At 29.5% G+C, this 22,772-nt stretch overlaps 1 protein-coding gene across 1 annotated transcript; it reads left to right on the top strand.

Moving 5' to 3' along the window:
• Positions 1–1,083: 1,083 nt before the first annotated feature.
• On the top strand, positions 1,084–18,003 carry LOC112691180 (dynein heavy chain 7, axonemal-like). Its single transcript, XM_025565335.1, is given in 47 exon segments — positions 1,084–1,120; positions 1,176–1,341; positions 1,402–1,506; positions 1,657–2,062; positions 2,124–2,243; positions 2,371–2,504; positions 2,569–2,734; positions 2,848–3,002; positions 3,699–3,806; positions 3,881–4,145; positions 4,230–4,405; positions 4,472–4,700; positions 4,781–4,987; positions 5,044–5,213; positions 5,272–5,551; positions 5,620–5,859; positions 5,919–6,084; positions 6,144–6,367; positions 6,424–6,722; positions 6,820–6,922; positions 6,924–7,007; positions 7,071–7,300; positions 7,362–7,778; positions 7,840–8,377; positions 8,437–8,642; positions 8,716–8,866; positions 8,940–9,118; positions 9,193–9,547; positions 9,618–9,931; positions 9,989–10,395; positions 10,759–10,919; positions 10,988–11,435; positions 11,508–11,643; positions 12,169–12,412; positions 12,414–12,567; positions 12,729–12,921; positions 12,998–13,154; positions 13,224–13,429; positions 14,303–14,443; positions 14,514–14,665; positions 14,734–15,107; positions 15,164–15,343; positions 15,409–15,687; positions 15,743–15,979; positions 16,052–16,549; positions 17,318–17,547; positions 17,691–18,003. Coding segments are annotated over 47 exon segments (10,686 nt in total). The 3' UTR covers positions 17,950–18,003.
• Positions 18,004–22,772: the final 4,769 nt, after the last annotated feature.

Here is a 22,772-nt window from a genome sequence, read left to right as displayed (position 1 = left end):
ATTCTTCTTTTATTTTAATGTTACATAATTATTCTTAGTTAACTCTTTGTTTAATAAAATAGGTAAAAAATTAATTTAAATAATTATATCATAAAATTAATTAAACAATAATTTCGAAATTGACAACGTTACATGGTAAGGTAAACATAATTTATTTTCAATTTAAAGATGGAAAGTTTGATTTCAAAATCAATTGATCACGTAGTACAAGTATTAGGAACAGCGGAAACAACACCTAAACTATGCTTTACATTACATTTTGATGGTTGTAAATGTATAAGCACACCAAGTGTGGATGAAATATGGGGCCAATACCATTCAATTTTAAATTTAGTGAGTAAAAATATCAATATTAATTTTACCATAAGAACACCATTAAAAATAAATTGACATTAATTAAATACGATTATAAAAAATTTCATTAATCGATTATGGTATTAATTTTATATTTGTATGCGATATAATTAGAACATTTATTTTATAATAACTATTTCAAAATAGAATACAAACGTGTTTAATAAATTTAATTTTGCCACTCATTACAATAAGTTATTACATTTTATTAAATATAATCGGAAAATTACATTTCATTAGTATATTATTATTAGAATAAATAATTGCTGTAAATTGAAGTGACTAGAAATCTAGAATGTTACTGTTTTGAATAATAAAAAAATCGATTATTTATACGTAGGTTACTTGTATAATTCAAAGAAAAGGCAATATATGTGTACATTCAAAAAAAAAAAAAAAATTGAACCGTTAAATTTGTTTTATTAAAATAGTCATAACCTAGAACAAGTTTTAAAGTTTTTTTGCTTTGGTTCAAATATTTAATAAATAATGTATTAATAATTAGTGTATAATTTTCATATAATATATTCTAATAATAATTATAATTTTATATCATATAATATAATGTATTATTAATTATATTTTATTCAGATCAATACAGCAGTCAGAGGGTTAAAATCTTTAGAGTTAAATTTTCATAATCCCGTGTCCTCCGATTTAATTTTTATTAGGCGTGATGAACAATATTTATCGAAGTCAAAAGATATATTGAAGTTAAATATCAATATGATGTACGAACACGTAACAAAATATTTGAAAAAAATGGGTGAGACGAAAAAATACTATGAAATATTATTTATTCTGATATTGACCATTTACAGAAAATAATTTCTTTTACGTTATAAATGAAAACCAGCCTCAAAGTCTTTTTACATATCTACAGAGGGATAATACGTACGACGATATGATAGAAATGTTGAAGTTATTTCAAAAGTATAAAAATGATGCTAATGCATTAGTTGACCATCGGATTTTGGATCTTGGATAGTAAAAATAAAAGCTCGTTTTTAATTTATACTTAAGATGTAACATCATAATATATTTTAGTATGGACCAAGTGGATTTGAAGAATTACCTGCGGGATCTAACTGAAAGTTATATAGAACATATCGTTGAAAAATTTATTGATAAGTTCATTAGAAATCATGAAATGTAAGATTTTTTTTATGTATATTTAAACGACAGTTTTATAGTAAAATCCTATTCATATTAAAGTTGCATAAGACATTCACTTACTCAGATAGTTTATGGCATCCATGTTACCTACCTATTACAGTAAATTTATTAAAAATGATTATTTAGTTTGTGTAATGAATTCAAAGAAATGGCCTCACGTGCTTTTACTAAAACGAAAAGTACCGAAGAGTTTTTTGCCCTGGGAAATTACATGTTGTACGCTGCTACCAAGTTTATGGCCGATATGACTAAAACAGTAAAAGATTTATGTAAAGTTGCATGTAACGTATCTCAGTACGCTGTGTTGCCTCAAAAATTTTGGGATGCACAAGCGTCCTCAATGAAGTGGTTACGAGACGTAAAACCGATTTTTGTTGAATATTCTACTTTATACGAAGTAGAAAAATTAAACGCAGAAGTCGCATTGTCAGACGAAATCAGTTCTTTAAATTATGATCTGTACGCTTTTGAACCAAACCTTACGTTCTTGAACAATATCGATCAAATTGACAAGCTCTACGAATATAAATTGGTAAACATTTTAGAATGAACAGTTTATTTCTGTATTGTTATAACAACTAATTTATTTGCAGTTTATTAGTGATATACATAGAAAAATAGAAACATTTGATGCTAGGGTTGCATGGGTTAATAGGGAAGAAGAGTTATTTAACAAGCCAATTAGCGAATTTAAAGAACTTGCTGAAATCAAAGTACGAATTTAATTTGTTTTTACAATTTTTATTTAGATGAATAATATTTATTTTTATCTTATAAAATTTTAAATATTTTATGGTTTTTACAATATTAATTTAATATGTGTTAAAATAATTCCCGTAGAATTTTATTGAACCATTAGTCGATATTATTATATTTTCCTATACTTGGTTGTTGAAGTACAATGCGTGGATGCATGGTGATTTTGACGATCTTAGTTTACCTGAAATGGAGATAGTCTTCGATGACTTTTATAAGTAATTATTAAGAACGTTTTGAAATATAATCTAATTTTGAGAATCGTTTCTTGTTTTATCATAGGGAAGCAATGAAAAAGCAAAAGTCTTTGAGAATCAAATGTAAAGAAATGTTATCACAAAATACTAATAAAAAATATGAGGGTATAATAGGTGGTACTGAATTGGACGAGTTTCCGGCGCCTTTAAAAATAGCACAACAAACAATAGAAAGCATGAAAGAGTTCAGGGTTTGTATACTCGTATCTAATCATTTAGATTAAACAAATATTATATCAAAATAAAAAATAATGAAAATGAGAGAACGAAAATTCTACATAGGAAATATGTTATATTTTTTTAGCAATACATGCCAATTGTTGGAATTATGTGTAATCCAGATTTAAAAGAACGGCATTGGGCAGATATGTCTGAATTAATTGGATTTGACTTGACTCCAAATGCTGGTACAACACTTACAAAAATGATTGATTTAAAACTAGAAGACAAACTACCTCAGTAAGTTACATTATTTCATTTTTTGTGAACGTATTTATGATAATTTCAAGAAAAAGTTCAAGAACTTTTACTATAATTCAATATGAATCAATAATTATTATTAATTTTAGTTAACTTGTTTTATGTATTTTAATATTATTCAAATTGTGTATAATGCATATATAATTTACAATAATTTACAAATTTACAATTTGCAATAGTTATAATTTTTATAAATACAATTTATTCGTTTTATAATATGGTTTTATCTGTCACTGGAGAATATAAGTTTTTCTCATGTTTTTCATACGTATGCTCAAATGAAATTAAAATCATTTCTTTGTTGAAACATTCAATTTTATTTTTTTAATATAATTTCCAATACTTCATCATAATTAGATAAGTATTATTACTATTTATTTAATAAAATGGACATAAATTATATAAAGATTCAGTAGGATTTATGTAAAACTGACTTATTAAACTAATCTTGTTCCATCATAAATATACAATACCTACATTAATGATTTTTTTTTACATTAAATAGTAAATACTATAGTAATAAAATAGATGCATAAATTAATCAAATCATTATAAATTGAGATTGTCAGCAATATACACCCAGACATCGTATTCTTCATGTTAATATTTATGAATACTGATCTTAAATTTAAACTATATTAAATTACTATTAATAACTAACCAATATTTTTTTAGGTTTGATGTCATCAGCATAAGTGCCACTAAAGAAGAACAATTAAGAAAATCGTTGGAAAAAATGAAAGAAGATTGGACTTCCATTATACTATCTACTAGCCCATACAAGTATAATTTATTACAATTTTAAATTAACTATAAATAATTGACGCCACTCGTTTATATATTTTTGTATATTTAAGGGATACAAAAATAAATATATTATCTGGAGTAGATGATATACAATCAGTACTTGATGATCATCTGATTAAGACTATATCAATCCGTGGATCAGCCTTTGTTAAACCTATTAGAGAGGAAATAAAAGAATGGTATGAAACGGTTAATCGTATGAATAATACACTAGAAGAGTGGACAAAAGTGCAGATACAATGGCTTTACCTTATGCCAATATTTAGTTCCAAAGATATAGTTGCTCAGATGCCCAAAGAAGGAGCACTATTTAATGTAAGAAATCTCAAATAAGCGAAATTAATTTATCTGTATATTATTATATTTATTTGTTTATAAATGTTGTATTGTAATTTGTAGGAAATAAATGTGACTATCAAAAAAATTTTAGGTTTGATAGATGTAGATCCATTAGCTATTAAATGTATTGGTCAGGAAGGCATATTAGAATCATTGATTCATTGTATGGAGCTGATGGAAACTATTAACTCAGGAGTTAATAGTTACTTGGAGAACAAACGTTTATACTTTCCAAGGTAAAATTAAAATCAACTGCACAACCTATACAGGGTTTAACTGATGGAAATACTATCCGAATTTAGATTTTTCTTTCTTTCAAACGACGAAATGTTAGAAATCTTATCAGAGACCAAAAATCCCAAAAAAGTTCAGCCTCATTTAAAAAAATGCTTTGAGGGAATAGCTAAACTTGAGTTTAATGAGAATTTGGACATTTTGAAAATGTTAAGTAGTGAAGGAGAAGAAATTGCTTTAAGCCAATATATTTCTACTGTAGAAGCCCGTGGAAGCGTAGAAAAGTGGCTCCTTCAGGTTATACTTAAGAAATATGAAAATAATATCGGAATCCATTTACAATTATATTTATTTTTTTTTATTGTTATTTTATATAGGTAGAAGAACAAATGATTATATCAATTAGAATATCTATTGAAAATGCATTTATTGAATATCCAACAATAAAACGAACCTTGTGGGTACAAAAATGGCCAGGTCAAAGTGTTTTATGTGTTGGTCAAATATTTTGGACAACTGAAGTTCATGAAGTACTGAATATGGGAAAACCTGATCAAATGCGAACTTACTATAAATTTTTGACTGTACTTCTTGGCTCTTAAACACAAATATTTTGGTTTTTATGTCTAAATTGTTTTAGAACCAATTAAATGATATTGTGGATTTAGTACGTAGTAAATTGAGCAAGCAAACAAGAATATCACTAAGTGCGTTGGTTACGTTGGATGTTCATGGCAGAGATGTTGTTGACGATTTGGCTAACAATAACGTTACTCATCATATGGACTTTAAATGGCTTAGTCAGTTGAGGTATCAAATTCTACAAGCATTTTTGTTTTTAATTATTATAACTATATTTTATGTTCAGATATTACTGGGAAAATGATACCTTAGTTCGTATTACAAACGCGACTATAAATTATGCATACGAATACCTTGGAAATACGCCAAGACTTGTAATCACTCCTTTAACGGATAGATGTTACCGTACGCTAATTAGTGCTTATCATTTACACTTAAATGGTGCTCCTGAGGGGCCAGCTGGTACTGGTAAGACTGAAACAACAAAAGATTTAGCAAAAGCTTTAGCTGTGCAGTGCATTGTCTTTAATTGCTCCGATAGTCTAGATTACTTGGCTATGGGAAAGGTAAACTAAAAAAAATTTCATACCACGTTAATTAATAATAATAATTGTTATTAAAATCGTATTCGTAGTTTTTCAAAGGACTTGCTTCGGCTGGAGCGTGGGCTTGTTTCGATGAGTTTAACCGAATTGACATCGAAGTATTATCAGTAGTGGCACAACAAATTCTATGTATAGTTCAAGCAGTGAGAACGAACTTGAAAACTTTCAATTTTGAAGGCACAGAGTTAGAATTGAACCCAAGATGTTATATCTGCATTACTATGAATCCGGGATACGCTGGCAGATCTGAACTTCCTGATAATTTAAAGGTTTAAATCATTATAAATGAAGACAACAATTATAAAACATATTTTATGCGGTTTAATAGGTTCTATTTAGAACCGTGGCTATGATGGTACCGGATTATGCATTGATTGGAGAAATATCATTATACTCATATGGATTTGTGAATGCAAGAGAATTATCTGTTAAAATTGTAACTACGTACAAGCTTTGCTCCGAACAATTGTCATCTCAATCGCATTATGATTATGGTTAAAAAAAATCATGTTCATATTGTAGAACCATAATTAATATTTGTATCTGTTTAAAGGTATGCGTGCTGTTAAAACGGTTCTTATAGCAGCTGGGAATTTAAAAATGAAGTTTCCAAACGATGATGAGTCAGAACTATTACTCAGATCTATTTTGGATGTAAATTCCGCTAAATTTCTTAACAAAGATGTTCCTTTGTTTAAGGGAATTATTTCTGATTTATTTCCGAGCGTAACGTTACCAAATCCTGACTATAGAAATTTAATTAGTGCCGCAACTATTGTAAGTTAATGATAATATAAGAGTTTGAACTCTGTAAAATTATGTATTTATTGTAGATATGCACAAGAATGAATTTACAACCAACTGACTCTTCTTTGGAAAAATTAATTCAAATATATGAAATGATGATAGTTAGACACGGTTTTATGTTGATTGGAAATCCATTTGGAGGAAAAACTTCACTACTTCATTTGCTCGCAGAAACTTTAAATTTACAGAATGAACTTAACCAAGACGAAGAAAAAGTTGAATATGAAACAGTTAATCCTAAATCATTGACTATGGGTCAGCTTTATGGGTGTTTCGATGAAGTTTCACATGAATGGTCTGACGGTATTGTGGCAAATACATTTAGGTAATGTTATTTTGTTGAAAGTATTATGTACTATTATAAAAATAAATATTCAATTGTCAATCGATATATATATATATATATATATATATATATATAGAACGTTTTCGATGTCAGAGACAACAAATAGAAAGTGGTTGATATTTGACGGTCCTGTTGATGCAGTTTGGATAGAAAATATGAATACAGTATTAGATGATAACAAAAAAATTGTGCTTAAGTTCTGGTGAAGTAATTGCTATGCCAGACTGTATGTCAATGATATTTGAAGCTATGGACCTTTCACAGGTAAGATTAAATGTAACTTATAATTTATTAATAAAATTATTATAATTAAAAAAAATAAAATAGGCTTCTCCCGCTACTGTGTCTCGCTGTGGAATGATTTATTTAGATCCAACAATTTTGGGTTGGAGACCTTTAATTGTATCCTGGTTAAAAACTTGTCCTGAATTTTGGTCTTCTGATCAAAATGGAATTGACATAATGTGCTTATTTGATTGGTTAACTCCTCCATGTTTATACTTTGTGCGTCGTAATTGTGTTCAATTAACTAATGCTGGAGAAACCAATACTGTTTTGTAAGTTAATCTACTACCTACTAACTTTTTCATATCTAATTTGTTTTGTAATATCTCATAGAAATGTTTTAAACATACTGGAGATGCAGTTGAAAAATGCAATCAAACCAAACAAGCAACCAGGCAAAGATACCAATACAAACGTAAACTTTTATGAATTCTTTACGAATTACTTACAAGGAGCTTTTGTATATGCTTCTATTTGGGGTTTTGGTGGAACGTTGGATTCAAAATCACGACCAGTCTTCGACCTTTACTTTAAAGAATTGTGGAAGGGTGAGATCCCTGATTTTACACCACCAGCAGAATTAAGCCCATTAAGCATTATTATACCCAACGAGGGAACGTTGTATGATTATGTTTTTATCTTTAAATCAAAGGGATCTTGGAAACATTTATTGGAAATTAGAAATAATAATAAACTCGAAGAAATGGCTAATATAGAACAAACTTTAGTACCAACTCTTGACACTGCTAGGTAATATAATGTAAAAAAAAATTGTATGTTTAATACGTCTAAAACTTATTCATCTTCATAGGTACATGCACTTAGTTGACATGTTTATCTCTAATCGAAAACCGTTTTTACTGTTTGGTCCAACGGGCACAGGAAAAAGTTTCTACGTAAAAAATTATATGATGAACAAATTATCCTTGGATGAATATGTTCCATCTTTTGTCACTTTTACAATTCAAACATCAGCTAACTTCACTCAAGAAATAATTTTATCTAAGCTCATAAAACGCAAACGTGGTGTATATGGTCCACCCATTGGAAAGGTCTGTGTAATATTTGTCGATGACATGAATATGCCTATCAAAGAACAATATGGAGCGCAGCCCCCAATTGAGTTATTGAGACAATATTTTGATCATGGATATTGGTACGATTTACTGGATACAACCAAAGTTTATCTTCAAGATGTTCTCTTGTTGACTGCAATTGGTCCAACTGGTGGAAGTAGACAAGATGTGTATGCTAGATTCCTGCGACATTTCGGCTTGTTTGCTATAAACTCGTTTGACGATGAAAGTATAAACAAAATATTCTCAACATTACTTCAAATTGGATTGAGAGTAAACATTATTAAAATTTATATTTTTTTCAACATTTATAAATTCCTACTGAATTGCAGAGAAATGGTTTTACATTAGAAGTGATACCAATTATCGATAATCTAGTTCAATCAACAATTGATTTATATAGATCAGCTATACAAAAATTAGCTCCTACTCCAAATAAATCACATTACCTATTTAATTTAAGAGATATTTCGAAAGTAACGAATGGAATACTCATGTTTCGTAAAGAAAGCTTTACTCATCGGTCATTATTTGTGAAGTATATAACATTGATAAATTGAAAATTATAAAGAAAAATATAAATTTATTAATATATTTCTAACTTTATTAAGATTATGGGTACATGAAGTAATGCGAGTATTTTTCGATCGTCTAGTTGATGATAAAGATAGAGAATGGTTATTTAATGAAATTCGTTTGAATGTTGGTTCCAATTTCAAAGAAATATTTGATGTTGTTTTTAAAAATTTATCAAATACAACTGTATGTTAAACTCAAATAATTAATTACATTTTATGAAAATATTACAATCATGCACATTATTTTTTGTTTTTAGCCGATTATCTACCAAGATATGAGAAATCTTTTATTTACAAATGTATTGGATATTGATGCCATAGAAGACAAAAAGTATGAACAACCAGCATCATACAACCAATTCGTAGAATTAGCTCATATGATGATGGATGAATATGACACGACTCATAATCCAAAATTAAACATAGTTTTGTTTAAGTAAACTAATTTAAATTATATAATAATTAAAAATTAATATTTATTACTTTTTTTTACTGACCACACACACACAGGTACGCTATTGAGCATCTATCAAAGATCTGTAGAATAATAAGCATATCCGGTGGATCTGCATTATTAGTAGGAGTAGGAGGCTCAGGACGACAATCACTCACACGTTTAGCAGCAACAATGTATGGTTACAATGTTTTTCAACCGAAGATTACCAAAAACTACGGGTTTAACGAATGGAGAGATGATTTGAAGACAATATTGAAGGATTCTGGAGGAAGAAATCGTCCAACAATTTTTTTGTTCGCCGAAGGACAAATAAAAGAAGAATACTTTTTACAAGATATTGATGCTTTGTTAAATTCAGGAGAAGTTCCAAATCTATTTACATTAGAGGAACAACAAAATATTCTAGAGGTATAATTATGATTTAAGTATTTGAATTCGCACTTCCTATGTTTCAATCTAAATTTAATATTTTTAATAGATGGTTCGATTAGCTGCTCAAGGAGGAAACAGAAATTTGGATATTGCTCCATTAGTTGTTTTTAATTATTTCATCAATCGATGTAAACAAAATTTGCATTTATGTCTTTGCTTTAGTCCAATCGGATCTTCATTTAGAAATCGTCTGAGACTTTATCCATCAATGGTTAGTTGTTGTACGATTGACTGGTTTGAAGATTGGCCTGAAGATGCATTGGAAATGGTTGCACATAAGTACTTGAAAAATGCAAATCTTCCTGAAAAAATAAAAATGTCTGCAGTTACTGTTTGTCAACGGTTTCATGTCGATGCTAGGTGAGTTATATTCAATTAATACAAGTATAATACAATATATAATATATTAAATTATAGGAAATTATCGTCAGAATTTTATTCTACCACTCGGCGTCGTACATATATTACATCTGCATCATATCTAGATTTAATTAAAGCATACACTGACTGTACTAGTATTAAGCAAAAAGAAATTATGGAATTAAAAATGCGTTATGTCAGTGGCCTTCGAGAATTAGAATATGCCACAGTACAAGTAAATCAGATGAAAGAAGACTTATTTAAGCTTCAACCTCAATTAAAACAAGCTCAAAAAGAGGCTGATGAAATGATGAAAATAATTTCTCGTGAAACTGTTGAAGTTGAAAAAGCTACTGCTAGAGTACAGGTAGATGAACAAGCAGCTAATGTCCAAGCTGAATCTGCAAATAAATTAAAATTAGAATGTGAAACTGACTTAGCTTTGGCTATACCTATTTTGGAAGGTAATGAATTATAAATATGAAGTATATACTTTTTGGATTAAAAATTATTTAAAAAGTATTGCACGATTAATATAAATTACAAAAAAACAAAATAATATCAGTAAAAATAATATTTATTTTGTTTTTTATTAACTTAAAGTATTAAATTTTAAATCAAACTAATTCTGAATTTGTGCCAATAATTAATTTAAATATAACATGAAAAAAAAAACTATAACTGATATTAGATTACAATATATAAAGAGAAAATTATATATAAATAATCAAAAATTTATTTTAAAATAATTTATATAGAATTATTTTCATGCGTACACAATTAAAAATTAATTTACTTTAAAACTAATATATTTACATGTATTTTAGATGCAATTAATGCTTTGAATACTCTTAAACCGTCTGATATTACATTAGTAAAATCAATGAAAAACCCTCCTATAATAGTGAAAACTGTAATGGCAGCAGTGTGTGTAATGATCAACGTATTACCAGATAAAATCCCCGACCCAAAAAGGCCAGGATATAATGTAATGTTTGATTTATCAAAAATAATAGCCGTATAATAAATTAAACAAAAAAATTACGTATTTATTAGATACTTGATTATTGGGGCCCAAGTAAACGCTTATTAGGTGATATCAACTTTTTAGACAAATTAAAGAAGTATGATAAAGATAACATACCTGTAAAAGTTATGGATGACATAAGACTTACATATCTTCCGGACCCACATTTTAAACCAACAATCGTAGCCAAAGCTTCTAGTGCTGCAGAAGGTTTATGCAAATGGATTATTGCGTTGGATATGTATGATAGAGTAGTAAAAATCGTAGCACCGAAAAAAGAAAAATTGGAGATAGCTAATACAGAATACGAAGAAACTATGGCGATATTAATAAAAAAACGAAATGAAGTAAAAGAACTACAGGATAGATTAGATTCCCTAAAAGAGCGTTTGGCGGATACTATTTTAAATAAAGAAAAATTACTTACAGAAGTAGAATTATGTGAAAGAAAGTTAATCAAAGCTGAAAAACTAATAAGTTAGTTTATTTACATTGTTTAAATATTTACTGGAAAGATTTATATAATTAATAAAATTTATAATTATTCAGGAAGTCTTGGCAGTGAGAAAGATCGTTGGTCAGATCGTGCTAATGAACTTCAGATCAACTACGATTGCATACCTGGTGATATTCTCATATCTTGTGGAATAATCGCTTATTTGGCTCCATTTACGTCAAATTTCAGGTATTCATATAAGCAATAATCAGTGGCGTAGGAAAAATGACTAATGCTACTGGCAAACTTAGAAAAATTTACCTTTTTAACCAATTATAATTTTATGTCATAATATTTTTTTTTTAACCTTTAATTTCACATGTATTTATATGTAAACAATTTATACTTATAATTTATTAATACAATGTTAATTTTAAATTTTGAAAATTTGCTTTTCTAACTTTATGACTGACAAATTCATCGATAATTTTTTCATATGAAATTTTTTTTTTAAATACCCTATTTTTATAATTTCATCATTAAATTCACACGTAATGTGTACAAATAGACAAAATTTACGTATTTCAAAAAGTATAGTGGAAAAATGTCGATTTAATTATATGATAAAATAATGACTTCTGCACAATTTTACGCCCCTTTTGCAATTTGCGCCCCTGGCATAGTCACAGTTCACCATACCCTTACTACGCCACTGGCAATAATAAATAAAACAAATTGTGTGCTCATCCATAATTTGTTAATTTTTAATTTCAGATCATCTATCATCAATGAATGGCGAACATTATGCCTTAATTTAAAAATTCCCAGCTCAAAAAGTTACAGTTTGATCAATGTTCTTGGTGTACCAATTAAAATTCAAAATTGGACCATAGATGGTTTACCAATGGATTTGTTTTCGATCGACAATGCCATTATTATGGATGAATCTCAAAGATATTCTTTGCTGATTGATCCTCAAGGTCAGGCTCACAAATGGATTAAAACAATGGAAAAAATCGAATGATATCGTTATTGTTAAATTGACAAACCCGAATTACATGAAAATAATTGAAATTGCTATTGAAATCGGAAAACCCATATTAATTGAAAATGTACAAGAAGAATTAGATCCTCCTTTAGATCCAATATTATTAAAGCAGATATATAGACAAGGTATACGATCATTACATATTTAAGAGAAAAAAAATAAAATATGAATTAAAACAACCTATACTTCATCTTAAAATATCAAAAATTAAAAATTTCAAATAAACTTAACAATTCATATTAATAACAAGTAAAATATACAATTTTTTTTTTTATCTATTTTCTAGGAATAACGATGTTTATTACACTTGGAGATAATACCATTGAGTATAACCCAAATTTCCGATTGTATATCACATCAAAACTAAGAAATCCTCATTATTTACCAGAAATATTTAACAAAGTAACTATTATCAATTTTGCATTGACAGTAGAAGGGCTAGAAGATCAACTTTTAGGGATTGCTGTGGCCAAAGAACGGTAAACTTTTACACATAATAAATTATTCTATTTGATTTCTGAAATAAATTTTACTTAAAATTAAATTAAATATCAGACCTGATTTGGAATTCAAAAGAAAGAAATTAATTGTGGAAGGTGCTGAAAATGCTAAAACACTTTTGAACGTTGAAAACAATATTCTACAAATTCTTTCAGCACCGGGAAACATTTTAGAAGATGAGGATGCAGTTGATGTTTTAGAAAATGCAAAGGTTAAACAAATTTAGAACAAATTACCTATTTGTGCATACATATTATTTCATTATTAGTATTTTCAATAGTTACTAGCTATACAAATCATAAAGAAACAAGCGGCTTCAGTTGAAACAGTTGCAATTATTGATAAATTCAGATTACAATATAACCCATTAGCTAAGCACTGTTCTATTCTTTATTACTGCATAACTGATTTGCCTAATATTGATCCAATGTATCAATATTCTTTAACCTGGTTCATCAATATATTTATTATGACAGTCGAAACAGCGTAAGTAACAGCTTGTTATTATATTTACTATCAAATCTTATATATGTTCTAAACTTATATTTTTTTGGTTTATGTAAGTTATTTATATCATTAATATACAGTCGAAACTTAAGGGAAATACAATTTTTTTCGACTTATCGAGGTCTCGACCTTAGTAGTTTTGAGTTACCAAGGTTTTAGAAAAAAAAAATCGATTTAAAGAGTTTTTAAAATGTATGCATGTATTAAAGTTTTTAAGTAGCAATTGGCAATAAGTGCCGGCGCTAGGTATTGCGGGGCCCTGGACATTAGTCTTAGGATATAAAATATCAATGTGTCTCACGGTATTAAGATGATAATTTAAAATCACAGGGGCCCTTTAACAAACGTGAAGCCCTGGACAAATATCTTACTTGTCCTCCCCTAGCGCTGGCACTACTGGCAATACCGATGCAAATGAAAAATACTGTTGTGTGCCGAGGTTAATAAATACATACGATAATAACCACAATAAACGCGATTAGAAAAAATCATCGGAACGTATAGACAAATGTTTATAAAGCTATCCGTCATTATCCGTCTATATTCGGAGCACAATATGTTCGACTTATCTATAGTTTTTTTTTCAAGTAATGGAGGTTTACGCAAGAATTTTTTCGACTTATCAAGGTTTTTGACTTATCGAGGTTCCACTGTATACTATATAATGTAACCAATAAATGTTATAAAAAATATCAAATAAAAATATATTTTTAAGGACTATATAATGCATAATTATATTATTATATGCATAATTATAAATTTATTTTAGATCCTTTAATTACACTATCATAAGAAAACTTTATTTGTAATTCAAACGTTTCAAGATATAATAATTATTAATTGTTTATTTAGAAAGAAATCGAAAATAATCAATGTACGATTGGAAGCCCTCAAAAATACATTTACTTATAACTTGTACACTAATGTATGTCGGTCATTATTCGAAATTGATAAGACGTTATTTTCTTTTATCATGTGTACTACAATAATGCTGTGAGTAATTGTTATTAATATTATGAATTTACTTTAATTTTCATTTATTGTACAATATTCGTGATTATAGATCAGAAAAAAAGATCGACAAACAAGAACTTATGTTTCTTATGACTGGTGGTGTAGGTTTAAAAAACAATATACCAAATCCTGCATCAAATTGGTTGCAGGATAAAAATTGGGATGAGCTATGTCGCTTGGATGAATTAAACACGTTTAAAGGTACATTTTTTGATATTCATTATTATTGTTTTTAAAATATGCTACATTAACGCTGTTAACTATTGTAGGCATAAAAAATGATTTTATACAAAAAGTGAATGACTGGAAAGAATACTATGATCAAGCTGATCAGGAAGATTCAACGTTTCCTAATCCCTGGTACGATAAGTTGAGTGATTTTCAGCGCATCCTTGTTGTCCGTACTATTAGACCAGACAAAGTCATACCAATTATAATAAAATTGATTGAATCAGAACTTGGAGAAAATTTCATTCAACCACCACCATTTGACATACAAAAGTCTTACAATGACTCGTATTGTCTAAATCCGTTAATATTTATCCTCTCCCCAGGGGTAGATCCTATGGTAAGCTTGTTACAGTTTGCAAATAAAATGGATAAGACGGAAACAATTCAAAGTGTTTCGTTGGGCCAAGGACAAGTAAATTATAAAAATGTTATCAAATTATGTATTAAAAAATGTAAAACAAATTATAGGGTCCTATAGCTGAATCATTAATACAAAATGCACAAAAAACGGGAGGATGGGTTTGTTTACAAAATTGTCATTTAGCTACCTCATGGATGGAACAGTTAGAAACTATATGCGATTCGTTCGATATATCAAACGTGAATAGTGAATTTAGACTGTGGTTGACGAGCTACCCATCGGACAAAGTAGAAAATACAGCTAATATTATATTAAATTTGCATATATAATACTGAGAATTAAATAATTTCAGTTCCCAGTTTCCGTTCTCCAAAATGGTGTTAAAATGACTAACGAACCTCCAACTGGTCTACAAGCAAATATGTTAAGAAATTATCAGTCTTATCCCGTAAAAGATGAAGTGTTTTTCGATGGGTGTGTTGGTAAAAAAAACATATTCACAAAACTTTTGTATGGCATTACGTTTTTCCATGCCGTCATCCAAGAAAGAAAAAAATTTGGACCGATCGGTTGGAATATACCATACGGTTTCAATGAATCTGACTATCACATTTCTATACAACAACTTCAAGTATAAATACATGTTTAGGTACCTATAAAACTGTGATTAATTAAAATATTTCTAGATGTATATAAACGAATTCGACGAAATACCGTTCGAGGCTATTACATACTTGACTGGTGAATGCAACTACGGTGGTAGAGTGACTGATGACTGGGACAGGCGTACATTGAACACAATTTTGTCTATTTTTTGTTGTCCGTCAGTAGTCGAAGATCCCCATTATTTGTTCTGTGATATTAGTTCCAAATATGGAATTCCTTATAGCAACAATTACAGCGATTTTATAAAACAAATTGAAGTATAATATGAAAAAAATAAACCATCATACAATTAAAATGAAAGCTTTAAATGATAAATTAATTTTTTCAAGGAAATTCCGGCCGTCCCAAGTCCAGAAGTATTTGGATTGCATTTGAATTCGGGCATTACTCGTGATTTACAGAGTACAATGCATCTTTTTGACTCGTATATATTGATTGCAGAATCCAGTGGTGGTAGTGACGATCCTGATGCAACTGAGAATTTATTGATAGCAATTGCTTCCAATATACTAGAAAAGCTTCCAAAGAATTTTGATATTGAAATGGCAACAGAAAAATACCCCGTTTTGTACACAGAGTCTATGAACACGGTTCTTGTTCAAGAAATGGAACGTTTTAACATACTACTGTCTATTATTCGTAAAAGCTTGCAAGATCTTATAAAAGCCATCAAAGGAGCTATTGTAATGACGTCTGAACTAGAAACCATGGCCATATCGTTATCTGTGGCCAAATACCCGGCATTTTGGTCAAAGTTTTCCTATCCCAGTCTTAAGTCTTTAGGTGGATATATAACTAATTTTATTGAACGACTTGATTTCTTACAAGTAAGTCATTGCAGCAATATGAGTGTGTGTACATTAATTTCTTAAAAATGGTTTTTTTTTTTTACTTATTTGATGTTTAGAATGATTTATTAACAATATATTAATTACACATTCGATGTATTTTGTTAAAAAAATTAAATTTACAAAAATTAAAACAGAGTTAGAGTGAAACAATATATTTTAAATTAAAACCTATCATGCAACGTTTAATTTAACATTAATAAAAATGTCTTAGACATCATGGAAATTAATAATATAAATGCACAAATATTATTCATAATTGTATTTGATAATAACTAAAAACAAAAATGAGATTTATTTGATGTTAAAATAAATCATTTCTGATTAAAATTACTACAGTTAATGCTGTTTTACTTGTAAAAAAATAATGATGTACCCCATTCGTGTTGCATAAACAACTAGAATTAATTGGTCAATAAATTTCGATTTTAGAATCAAATGTTGAAATTTCAAAATAAGTTGATTAGTAGGTACAATAACTATTTTCATAAGTGTTATCAATATTTTCTTAAAATAGATAATTCAATTCGACACGCTTAACTTTCATTCTTTATATATTATGTTTATTTAAAATAAAATCTATAATTTTCAATAGTGAAATTAATTCGATTACAGTTATTAATTTTAAAAATATTATATCATATTAATAAACTGATGTATTGATTTCATAAATACATCTGTTACTGTCACATTATTCTATAGATTATTTTGATATTTTTGATTTTTCATATTTGATTCTGATTTAAGGTTTGGTACGACAATGGCAAACCAGATAATTTCTGGTTAAGTGGACTATTTTTTACACAAGCATTCCTTACCGGAGCAATGCAAAATTTTGCTCGTCGTTACACTATACCGATAGATCAATTATGCTTTGATTTTCAAGTTCAACGCTCTGATCGAATCAATGCATCTCCCAAAGACGGAGTATATTGCTACGGTTTATTTTTAGACGGCGCTCGTTGGAATAGAACTAGGCGAGTTATATTTTTGTTCTATATTAAAAATGTTTAAAAAAAAAAATTGTCAACATTTTACACGGACATACATTGTTCTATGCTTACAATACATTAGTTCTGCACGTATACACCGGTGTACTAAACAATTTGTCTTAAAACAGGATGGTGCTAGATGAACAGTTGCCAAAAGTATTAAGTGATGTATTACCATTAGTATGGTTCAAACCTATAAAGAAAGTTGAATTAAAGCAAGGCAGTAGATACACATGTCCTGTATATAAGACTTCGGAGAGAAAAGGAATACTGTCGACAACAGGTCATTCTACCAATTACGTTCTACCAATGTTTCTCGACACCAACAAAAAAGCTTCTCATTGGATATACCGCGGAGTAGCTCTACTATGTCAATTGAATGATTAAAATATTACTTTTATTTTGCGATTTATGTGAATTTTTTCCTCATTGCATAGTTGATAACAATCAGCCTCAGGGCACCCGTGGCAAGTAAAATGATCTAACTAACAAGTATCATTATTTGTTACATGCAGGTCCGATTCAAGGAGTAGGAGACATAGGCCCACGCCTAGGACGGCATTTAAAATTATTGAACTACAGATCATTTTTAAAAAATATTACAGTTCCTAGAACCCAAAGACGCAAATCGGGTGGATCTTTGAGGGGGGGGGCTAAGCCCCCTAATGTGAATTATGCCCCCCTCCCGATTAATTATCATTGTTGTGAGCTGTAACGTTTGATTATATATTTTTGGTTCTCGGATAGGAGTAAATAATTTTAAAGAAAATGCAAATCAACTTATTTTCGCAAAATATACTTTATTTATTATGATTCCGCACAAGACGGTGCCGATTACATCGATCTTACGCTACTGACTCAAGTCATACAATATATTAAATATTGTAATATTGTAATAATGTAATTTGTAATATAGGTAATATTAGTTCGGTTTCGCATACCGTCAAGTGCGTACGTATGCCGATATACGCTCCGTTATCTGAGTAAGTGAAAGGTCAACGTCATTAAGCGCATCTGCCCCATGGACGTTGTACCTAAATACTATAGTAAATTCGGTACGCAACTTACACACAACATAGCCAAAAAATTGTCAACAGTTTATGATATCAAGAGGAATGTAATCCCCTTCCAAAATATGGTACCAGAAGGCAAAATCGTTCACATTCACACATTCACACATCCACACATTTTGCCCCCCCTAGCTCTCGACCATTCAGGATCGTAATCAGAAATCTACATCAATCAACTCTTAGTTCTTATATCTCTGATGCTATAACTAAGGTTAGCTACTCGGTTAGACATGATGAAAATATCAAAAAGAACAAATTATTTCTACCATTATTTTTCGTAGACCTAAATCCTAATATCAATAATTCGGACATCTTCAAAACTACTAGGTTATTGCATACATCTGTGGTGGTCGAAAAAACTACTTAAATCCAAAATCGGTCCACTTTAGTGCCATAAATGTCAGGCTTACGGTCACACGAAAACATATTGTTCACTCAAACCTCGCTGTGTCAAATTCGGAGAAGAACATCTCTCCGACAAGTGTTCCAAAAATAACAGTCTACCGGCTAAATGCGCACTTTGCGCAGGGGCTCATACCTCTTCGTATAAAGGATACCCAGTCTACAAAAAACACGCCACTTCTTTCCAAAAACAACAAAAAGAGGGAAGACTTTCAACCTCCTTTTCTAGGCCTACTAAACCCATGCAGTCTGAGAACCCCTGCAGTTCCAACCAAACTCGTATCTACGCCGATGTTACAACCAATTTATCACCAGCCGAATTATTGGTTAATTGGTTAATTTAAATAAACGTATTAGTGAAATCTCAAATATTTTGTTTCTATTAATTAAGTCATTAATGACTGTTTTAAACAATTTAAATTTAATTTTATCAACTCCCTAATCATTATTATTATTATAGATTATTTTGTTCATTAATTTCATATTATTATTATTATTATTTGTATCAACAGTATATGTAGTTTTTTCTGTTGTTTTTATTGTTACATTTAAATATTTCACTATCTAATCGTTGATCTATAAATATTATCATGTATCAATCTATAATTGTTGAACTATAATAGTTTATACTGAAAGTTCTTAAATAAAAAAAAAAAATTATTGGTAATATAATAATAATTATAATAATAATGTGTTATCGGGATCAGCCCGCATCTTTATCAAGACCGAGAAAAACTAACATACTTTACCAATTATAAATACAAAAATAATAATACAAAATAAGATAATATCGTGCGTCAACACCGCCGCCTAGAAATATTCTAATATTTAAACAATATATAATTCATACAAGAAAAAACAAAAAAAAAAACCGATAATATAAGTGTAGATATAAATATAAAAGGAAAATTAATTTTAACAAAACATATATACATACATTTGGATTTGTCTCATTACAATGCAAAAAAGGGGGTTTTTTTTTTAAACGATTTTTTTTTTACGATCTTAACTTAACCCAATGTTATCATCAAACGGAAGTGGACACAAATTTCGTACCACCCGGTTGTACTCGCCCTTCATAGTTTTCACCAACGCCGTACGAATCACTCCGTCCTCTCCGTGGTGGACCGACAGTACCCTTCCTATCTTCCATTTTAGTGGCTTAAGATTCTCATCACGTATCAGAACGATTGTCCCAATACCCAGGGTGGGGCTCCTTTCCACTGATAATTTTTTTCTTACTTGCAATTGGTTTAAATATTCGTGGCTCCATCGTTTCCACAGAATTTGCGTGTATTATCAAACACGACGCCATTGGTCTAACCGATTCGCCGGCATTGTACTTTCATCCCTTTCCGGTATGGCCATCAGAGATTCTTCAATTAGGAAATGGGCAGGAGTAATATATGTTAGGTCGGAAGGATCGGACGACATTTCGGTTAAATGACGGGAATTAAGGCATGCTTCTACCCGGGTTAGTATAGTATTTAATTCTTCATACGTTAAATGCGATTCACCTAGCACTCTGCCTATCAGATTTTTCATCGACTTCACCGAGGTCTGTGGTTCAACATTTGTAAGCGAACTCTGCAGCTTTTTGTTTAAAATGAATATCTTTTATACCAGGCATAAAAATCGACATCAATTTAATTTTTAACGCAGCCAATGTATTTTTTATGATACTACTCAAATAGCAATGACTTATGCGAAATAAAAACGACAAAGATCTTATAGATTCGCCAGTGGCAAGGTATCTATAAAAGAAAATTTAGTTAATACTTTATTGATTCAAATATGAAATAAATAAATAATTTACCTTAAAATGATTGCCAATTTTTCTGCTGGTGTTATAGGTTTTTTTTTATATAATTTGCAGGTTGTAAAATTAACTGATTTTCTACTAAAGATAATAAAAAATCGAACTGTTGACAATTTAAACCGAAAAATTCACAAAATTTAATATTGTTGTTTTTTTAAATGTCTATTGATAAGAATTTCATAAAATCCTTCACTGTCCCGTTGTTTAAATATTTCATGTATAGGTTTTCTATTTTTTGGCAATGAAGTAGCACCTATAATTTGGTCTTCTTCTTCTTCTAATAATAATAAAACTGTTAGAAGAATGTTATTATTATTAAAAATATAACTATTCATTGCAAAATTAAATGAAAAAGACGTGCGTACTCGAACAAGTTTGATAATAAACTAAAAACGTATGTTAACTACGAACGCTGATTGAAAAGAAGTTTGGCCGCTGCGACAGGTTGCGTCTAGGAAACCGTACCTTTAATTAAATTTTATATTTCGCTCATTGTTACTATTATATTCTATTCGTATAATATTTCTTATCTTATACGGTAGTAATATAACTTTTATAACATCGATGCAGCCAACTGTTGCGTGCCGTCGCTCAATCGTATTTGATGGTTAAGTTTTTAAGGATTATACTTCAATAAAAATACTCAATTGTAATTTAAACTGTTTATTTAATAATTTTTCTAAGTACAAAACATTAATTTGAGAAATAATGTGGCGTGAAGGTGCTTGCGACTGTACATGTAAACCACATCTGAATATTGGTCTATTCCCAACCCCCTTATATACTTAGGTCCCGTGGAGATCAACCGTGCAACGCTGTGCGAAAGTTGTTTTCCAAATGTCAGATTACCTTAGTGGCCTTGTCAATATTACTATTCGCGCATTATCCATTAGTGACTCGGACCTACCAATATCAACCACCTGTCGTCTGGCTTGCCATTATCTATATTCCGTGCACTTAACGAATCCGCTTTTTACACATGTCTTACTGATGCCTAATTATAATAATGTTTTTTAATATTTATTACATATTACCTGTCTTCGTAATATGTGTTTGCGTTACCCTCTGTTTTAAACTAATAGTTCCTTTCTATTATTGCGAATATTATATTACTCATAATCATTCTGCGATCCCTAATATTTATAATTTATGTGGACCCGCCCGTACTGTAAGAGTCGTAAGGACCTACATTCATGTATGTCCGCAACACAACTATACTTCTAATTGTCGACGATTACTTATCTTATATTTCCCTTTCAAAACACGCACTAATTAGTTTACGACGTAGAGAATATACGTTCACTATTTTCTGTCGCAAATAAATATAGATAGTGAGGTGCTAATCTATTATATTGTTATATTATATTTATCTATACCAGTGTTTCCCAACTGGTGTTCCGCGGAACCTAAGGGTTCCGTGAGAAATTTGGGAAAATATAAATTAATTAGCAATATTTTGATTTGAACATAGAACTCAATATAGAACTGGAATTGACACATTTCCCGATATGTGGTGCGTAGTTAGTAGCTTTTCGGCACATACAAAGACTATGAATAAGTTTCAAAATCAACTTAACGCGGCTCCGGACTTACGAATCCAACTTTCAGGAATAACTCCAAATTTAAAAACAGTTATGAAAATATTCCAATCTTCTCATTGAATCTATCTTAGAGTTAATGAGGGATAAATATTAAATTTTAAGCTTTGATATGTACATTTATAATATTGTAATAGTAATAAATAAAATAAAATGTTAAAGCCGTCTTGTTTTTTTTTTTTTATATTAATGACACTCTTGTGCCGGAAGTGTCCGGTAACCCACTCATTTAAGTATACAAAACATATGTCTGTATTAATAATATAGAAAAAATATTGGGGTTCCACAAAACGTTCAATCTCCTGCTAAGGTTCTGCGGGT

This window comes from Sipha flava, unplaced genomic scaffold (genome assembly GCF_003268045.1).
Source record: "Sipha flava isolate LNK unplaced genomic scaffold, YSA_version1 572_pilon_pilon, whole genome shotgun sequence".
Lineage (NCBI taxonomy): Eukaryota > Metazoa > Arthropoda > Insecta > Hemiptera > Aphididae > Sipha > Sipha flava.
The sequence above is the reverse complement of the archived record's forward strand: the minus strand, read 5'-3'. Positions and strand labels throughout refer to the sequence as shown.